This window comes from Microchirus variegatus, assembly GCF_963457635.1.
Source record: "Microchirus variegatus genome assembly, chromosome: 13".
NCBI lineage: Eukaryota > Metazoa > Chordata > Actinopteri > Pleuronectiformes > Soleidae > Microchirus > Microchirus variegatus.
In genome coordinates, this window is record NC_139814.1 from 14,172,122 (window position 1) to 14,179,726 (window position 7,605).

General features: G+C 42.5%; 1 protein-coding gene across 1 annotated transcript; it reads left to right on the forward strand.

Annotated features, from left to right (window-relative positions):
- Nucleotides 1-561: 561 nt before the first annotated feature.
- Nucleotides 562-7,056, forward strand: crtap (cartilage associated protein). Its single transcript, XM_083900034.1, has 7 exons — nt 562-1,163; nt 2,502-2,651; nt 3,258-3,429; nt 3,514-3,642; nt 3,761-3,906; nt 5,945-6,028; nt 6,557-7,056. The coding sequence occupies exons 1-7, from the start codon at nt 702-704 to the stop codon at nt 6,602-6,604; spliced, it is 1,191 nt and encodes a 396-aa protein (XP_083756160.1). The 5' UTR covers nt 562-701; the 3' UTR covers nt 6,605-7,056.
- Nucleotides 7,057-7,605: the final 549 nt, after the last annotated feature.

Sequence of the window (7,605 nt, forward strand, 5' to 3'; positions counted from 1 at the left end):
TGTGTCAACGTGGTAACACTGGGGTCTCCACTCCTCACACACACACACACACACACACACACACACACACACACACACACACACACACACACACACACACACACACACACACACACACACACACAGAGAGAGAGACTTTAACCACTGGCGCAGCATATAAAAGTTAACATGATGCTAAACATGGATTCTTCTGTGTTTGTAGTGTACGGGTCGTGTTTTGAAAAAGGGGGGGTAGCGCGAGCAGGAATGTCTCTACGTGGCAGTGGGAGGAGGAGGAGGAACAATCCACTCTCACCCGAGGTCCAATTAGTGAGTGAGAGGAAGTGGATTTAAACTTTAAAGGGTCGTGTTTTATTCAAACTAAATGACAACACCATGCGTTTGGCTCCTACCATAGAGTTTATGACAAGTATCCAAGAGTTATGATGAATGATGGCGTTAGAGTTTCACTGTAAATACAGAGCAGTAGCACTGATTTAGCACAGCGTCTCTATGTTGGGAGGAGGAGCTCACGCAGCCCCCACCCGTCTGCCCGACTGATTCCAGCCTGCGCCCGGGGGAGGGAAGGTTTTGTTCGGATACGTGGTGGAACTTGAGGCGGTCCTTGAGTCCCACGCACACAGATAGTCCGGGATCATCCCACCCAGCAGCTCCCTGTCCACCATTTACCAAACTTTGTTGTTTTAAAAAAAAAAAAAAAAATGGCACCGTCCACTTCTTCACAACTCTTCTGCGCGCTTGTCATCGTGTTTTCCACGTCAGTCGTCAACTCTCAGTATGAGAAATACAGCTTCAGGAGTTTCCCCCGGCACGAGCTGATGCCTCTGGAGTCCGCGTACAAGTACGCGCTGGACCAGTACACGGGGGAGAAGTGGAAGGACACGGTGGACTACATGGAGGTGTCTCTGCGTCTCTACCGGCTGCTGCGAGACAGCGAGGCCTTCTGCAACCTCAACTGCAGCTCCGTGCGCCTGGACGACGAGCAGAAGTTCGCCGAGTTCCCGGAGCTGCGTGCGTTCGGGAACGTGATGAAGAGAGCGCAGTGCCTGAAGCGCTGCAAGCAGGGGCTGCCCGCGTTCAGACAGACCATGCCGAGCCGGGACACCATCGAAGAGTTTGAGAAGAGGGAGCCCTACAAATACCTGCAGTATGCATACTTCAAAGTAAGCAGACTTTGGAGTGCACAAGAATGATCCTTAATCTTGTATAAAGTACCTTATAGGTATCTTAGCAGAACACGACTTTGGTAGAAGTTGAAGTTTTATAATATTAATTAAGTAAAAGTCTTAAAAAGTATATGACATTAACTGGTAAGGCAAGTTGTCTTTCAAATGTGAGGTTGTGGGTTCAATTCCTAGCTCTGCAAGTCTATATGTGTCCTTGAGCAAGGCACTTAACCCCATGTATTTGGAGTTTTGGGTAATTATTACAAACAAATTCAACACAAATATAAGATGAGAGCAGCCTCAGGATCAAAATAAATCAGATAACCTCATAAAAACTCTAATATAATGAGCAATAAATCAACAATACAATGTAACAACACCACTTACAACTTATCAACAAGTGTTCGTGATGATCATCATTGGGACTGAGGGTTATTGACAACTGGGTATGAACGTGTGTGAAAAGTGTGCATATATTCATGCATCCTTATAATGTAATAATACTGCATCAAAATACATGTAGAAGTACAAATCAATCACTCAAAATAGAGGCATCAGTATAAATAAACCTCACTAAACAACTCCTAAATTATTTATATTATATGTGTACACATCTGATTATTAATCATCGTCAAAGTGCAAAGACTGTACAAGCTCTTCCTCGTGTCTGCAAGTGTTTTTTGGAGGATTAAAGTTTTGAATCACAGTTGATTTAAGTATAAATTAGGCTTGAGGTCAAAATTAATTCATACAATGCACAGGCAGATGAGTTAAAGCAAAGGGAAAAAAGCAGATCATGATTAAATTAAATAAGACACTTAACTAATGCAAAAGCTACCACATTGGTGGGGTTAATGGCCGTGGGCTGGTGTGCATTCACTTATCACTAAGTTATTAATGTGTAAAGATATTTAAGGACATTTTTTTATATTTTTAAAGTCTCTTTTGCTCACAGACAGTAAAAGAAGAATGTAAATAGCTCTCTCTTTCTTTAAAATCAATTAAAACAGGAATCTTCCACATTCATAATTTAAATTTACCTTTGCTTTGTGAATAAAACAGAGAAACACCAGAAATACCCAAAGTAATGTTCATTCTTGCACTGGGTTAAGAATGAACCCAGATTTGATTTTAAAGCTATTTCATTACAGCCAAGAAGCATATTCAACTGATAATAATCAGAACACCCCTCTATAATTTGATTTTGGCACCACAGATTGACCAGTAACTATACTGAGGATTAGGGTTAGTACATGATGTGTACAGTTTACTGTCTTGAGATGCACACACACACAAACTAACTAAAAATAATCAATCATGGTGTGTTTGTCTCAGTCGAACAACCTGGCCAAGGCCGTGTCTGCGGCCCACACCTTCCTGCTCAAACACCCAGAGGATGAGATGATGCAGAGGAACATGGCGTACTACAAGAGTCTGCCCGGTGCTGAAGAACATCTCAAAGACCTGGAGACGAACTCCTACGAGGTATTATACATCACAATCTCTGTTAAGAAATACACATGAGAGGTTACAGGAGGGGGGCACACCCGGGCACACCCATGAATCCACATGTCTGTGTGTGAATATACACACAAACCATCCTATAAATGGCTCTGTGGTTGCTGACGTGGAAGCTGTGTGAGGTTGGTGAGCCGTGCTGCCCGTCATGAGAAGGCTAATACTGAGCCAGTGAATATCAGGGGGCAGAGATCATGGAGGTTCAACCTCATTTTCACACATATAAAATGTAATGTTTAAAGGTGCCATAAAATGTCATAACTAGCCCATCTGAACCTCACAGCAAGATGGTCGTCAATCCACACCCTGGTTAATTTATCATTCATTCGTCTCCTAATGCTTTATCCTCCACATGAGGGTCTCTGGTGCCAATCCCAGCTGACATAGGGTGAAAGCAGTGGTGTAGTCTACGTGCTACACAGGTATACGGGGTACTACCCACTACAAAAAGGCCAGGATTTCGGTATAACCACTTAAAAATGGGCATTCGTGCCACTTTGTGACCCACGATGTTCACCGTGCGAATCTTCCAATCGCATGACGCGTATCTGTGTTGTCACTTTTCATTTCCAGACACTGTTTGTGCGCGCAGTGAGGGCGTATAACGGAGAAAACTTCCGTACGTCAGTATCGGACATGGAGCTCGCGCTGAGGGACTTCTTCAAAGTCTACGATGAGTGTCTGGCTGCATCAGAGGGTCCACGCGACGTCAAAGACTTTAAAGACTTCTATCCTTCCATAGCTGGTCAGTATTGATGGAAATAATCTTCCTAAAGCCTCTTTCTCTCTCTGTCTTTTTTGTTCATTATTTATTTCTTTTCTTACCCAGATCACTACATCGAAGTCCTCGAGAGGAAAGTGAATTGTGAAAGCGACCTGACGCCAGTTGTAGGAGGATTTGTTGTTGAGAAGTTTGTGGCCACCATGTACCACTACCTGCAGTTTGCTTATTACAAATGTGAGTACTCCACCTGTGACCACGACCTAGCTATTCTTTGGAATATCTAAGGTTCGGTTTGTGTCTAACTTTTAAGAAAATCCCAGGAACAAGGTCCTTGTCTTTTTTGTGTTTTCAGTAAACGACCTGAAGAATGCAGTACCGTGTGCGATCAGCTACCTCCTGTTTGACCCCAACGATGAAGTTATGAAGAACAACGTGGCCTATTACAAGTTTCACCAAAGCAAGTGGGGGCTGACAGAAGAGGACTTCCTGCCCAGACCAGTGAGACATGTTCATTAAATGCACCTTATACACATTTTGTTTTAGGTTTATTGGTTGGTCTACACCTCCTCTATTCAGATGCATCCATCTATCCATCTTAAAAAACAAACAAAATGTGAAAATGTGCTTATTTCTCTGTGAGCTGTTTCTGGTCTTAAAACTGTAGTATAGATGTGGAGCAGGAACACTGTATCACAACCAAAGAATAACCAGCAAACCAAACTAAATCACCGGGGAGACACTGGGTAGCACAGAGAGTATTAGCTTTTCCACGGCATGGTCCCAGCACAGCTCGACTCGCCTCTGCACAGCACGGCACAGTTAGGTTATTTTGCTTTACTATTTGCAACTAGAAAATCACTTGGAGAGCGCAGACTTCCACCCAGGCAGCTCAGTGCCTACAAAATAGCGATACAAATAGTGATAGCGTCTACAGATCACGCCTTGAATCCATAATCACGTGTTCCTGGTCCCATTGCGGACATTTCCTGAAATTTTCATTCAAATCTGTCTGTGACTTTTCGAGTTATGTTGCTAACAGACAGACAAATAAACAAACTCCGGCAATAACATATACCTCCTGGTAGAGGTCAATAATACCTGGTACCTAGTAGTTTTATAAGTACCTGCTCTGGTGAGGTTCCAAACGAGCTGAGTCGATACTATGTGACATCATCCGACTGCCGTCCACCGATTGGTCAGAGTGTCGTCACTGGAAAAAGATGTAAAAATCTTTAAAAGTTGCGTTAATCGTCAACATTTAGCAAGAAAATGTCAATAATCTCTGCGAGGTGTGGCCGTGTAGTGGAGAAGTGGCATAATACACGACAATGACACGCAAATTCGTGAAGCGTTCCTCATTTTTTTGGGGGCAAAAAGCTTGAGCTTGAGACCGCAGGGTAGCCGGTTCGATCCCCGACCAGTCCGCGGCTGAAGTGCCCCTGAGCAAGGCACCTAACCCCCTCACTGCTCCCTGAGCGCCGCTGAATGCAGGCAGCCCACTGCTCCGGGTTAGCGTGTACTTCACCTCACTGTGTGCTGTGTGTGTTCACTAATTCACGGTTGCAGTAATTGGAATAGTCCCCGCGGGACTAATAAGGGACTAATCTTAATCTTAATCAATCACAGGTGTGACAAACGAGACACAGGTGAAACTCGTCAGGGCGAGGCAGGCAATCAGGCAAGACAAGGACAGGAAGTGAAACTACACACAGGACACAAAAAAAAAAACGGAACTAAAAACTCAAGGTGAAGAAAACAACAAAAGTTCAACCTGAATAAATGTTCAACTAAAAGTGACCTGGAAAATCCAGGGGTGGTGACACATATCTTTCAAACCATTGTCAATGATGAACCGAGCGGCTCCACACGACTCTCTGGTGTGTGTGTGTATGTGTGTGTGTGTATAAAACACAAACACTCTCTCAGTCAGGTCTCACAGTATTACTTGGTAAAGACACATCGAGGGCGAGATCACAAACACAATAAACAGTTTAATAAGAAATTGAACAGTGTAAATGTGTTGACAGTTAAAGAGCAGGCGTTGTAATACACAAAAGGACAGGTATAGGGTGATGGGCAGTTGTAGCTCTGAGTCAGAGAAATTGAATTTACCATTACAGCAGAAAAATATGTAAATGGGAGGGAATGTAACTCAAGAAGAGCTTTATAAATCAGAGTCAGCTACTGCTTATACACGCATTCGCTCAATGAAGGCCAGCCAGATCTAAGATATAGTGTATACAGTGGTGTGTGAGGCGACTACAACCAGATACGAGAATCCAAAGACTGGAGACGTTTGGCTGAAGCACTCGTGATGCAAGACGTTGCCGTAATGTTACGTCATTTATGTTCACAAAGACCAAACTGAGGCAGGATAAAAAAAATGTTTTACAACAGCAACAACAACAACAACAAAAAAATCTTACTTTCAGCATGTTTCCCTATTACTATTTCAGCATGTGCTTTCTCCATTGTGTCTTTGTTTGACATTGTCGTTTTGTTTGTGTGTGTGTGTGTGTGTGTGTGTCTGCCGCAGGAGGGAGTGCGGTACCACAATCAGACCACCATGCAGCTACAGATGCTGGAGTTCTCCAGACAGCGTCTGACAAGTGACGATGAGGTGTGTGTGTGCCTGTGTTTACACATAGACCATATTTATATCTCTCTCACCATATATATATATATATATATACAGTATATATGATGTGACAGGAAGCTTCTAGCCCACAAGAATCAGTGAGTTAATTCCCATGGAGTCTATTAAAGTGTGGATTAGGTTGTCTAGCAGATCCCGTGGGCTGTGTCCTCAGGTAACTTATATATAAAAAAAAAATACTTCAGTGTGGTCACATGATGTCCTGCAGTAGTACAACATGTGACCTGTGTTTACCCAGCTGCAGTGTCACAGACAGCCACGGGGTGGCAGCATCGCAGTGCATTTCTTAACGTTATTCTGGTGCAGCACAAGGACCTGAGGGCGACCCCAGCGTTAGATAGGATTGTGTACTGTATCTAACACGAATGTTTATCTGTGTCATAATGCAGAGAAATCACAGACAGGTTTATTTATTCATTCATTCAAATCCACGCACTGTAAAATAATAGTCACACACCGTCCTGAGTCATCTCTGTTTTTGTGTGTCTGCAGGGGGAGGTGGTCGAGTTTATAGATGAAATCCTGGATGATGGTGAATAGTCCACGTTGGAAACACTGAAGAACAAACGCACACACACATAAAATCAAGCAGCAACAGTTTCTATTTATTGTTATGTTTTTTTTTTTGTAAAAGGCTCTGTTTGGTCACTGTGGTTTTATAACCTGCAGCTTCACGTCCTGAATATTAATCCTGAATCGTCCACAATTTGGGATCTTCCATTTCAGAGGGACACACACACACACACACACACACACACACACACACACACACACACACACACACACACACACACACACACACACACACACACACACACACACACACACACACACACACACACACACACACACACACACACAGTGGTTAAATGATTTCAAGGCAATGCTAAAAACAGAGACATTAGAGTATTTTTACTGTTAGGTTAATGAATTCCTCTCCTCTACTGTGACTAATGGTGATGTTGTCTTTCAAAAAGTGTCATTTTACATATTAATGCTGTCATACAGTTACTGTTCCGGTCAATAAAATGTCATCAAATTATTACATCATACAGTTTCCTGCAGCCTTCATTCATATTTACCCCTCTCTTTATGCAGGAAGGTCCCATTGAGATACAAGATCTCTTCTTCCAGGCAGTCCTGGTCAAGACAGCGGCATCGATAGTGCAAATAGTTAGAGAAACGTGACAATTTCAGATATAAAACTCACAATAGAATATAAAACTTAAAAGGAGGTAATAAAAAAAAAAAAAAAGGAAATTATAATAAAGCAAAGTGCAGAAGTATTACAGGCCATACCAACAATATGCTTTATCTGAAACCCCTCAAAAAGGTTAAGTAAAACAACAAGATGTTTCTTTAATGATGGCCCATAAAACGCCTTTACGCAAGCTTCCTCTGGTGGTACTTGGAGGAAAATCAGAAATACTGTTCTACTGTATATATCAGGGTATGTGGGTATAAATAACAAAAAAATAATGATAAATAAAATAAGAAGAAGAGTCACATATCTCTTGCTCTATCTTAATTGAATTTCATAG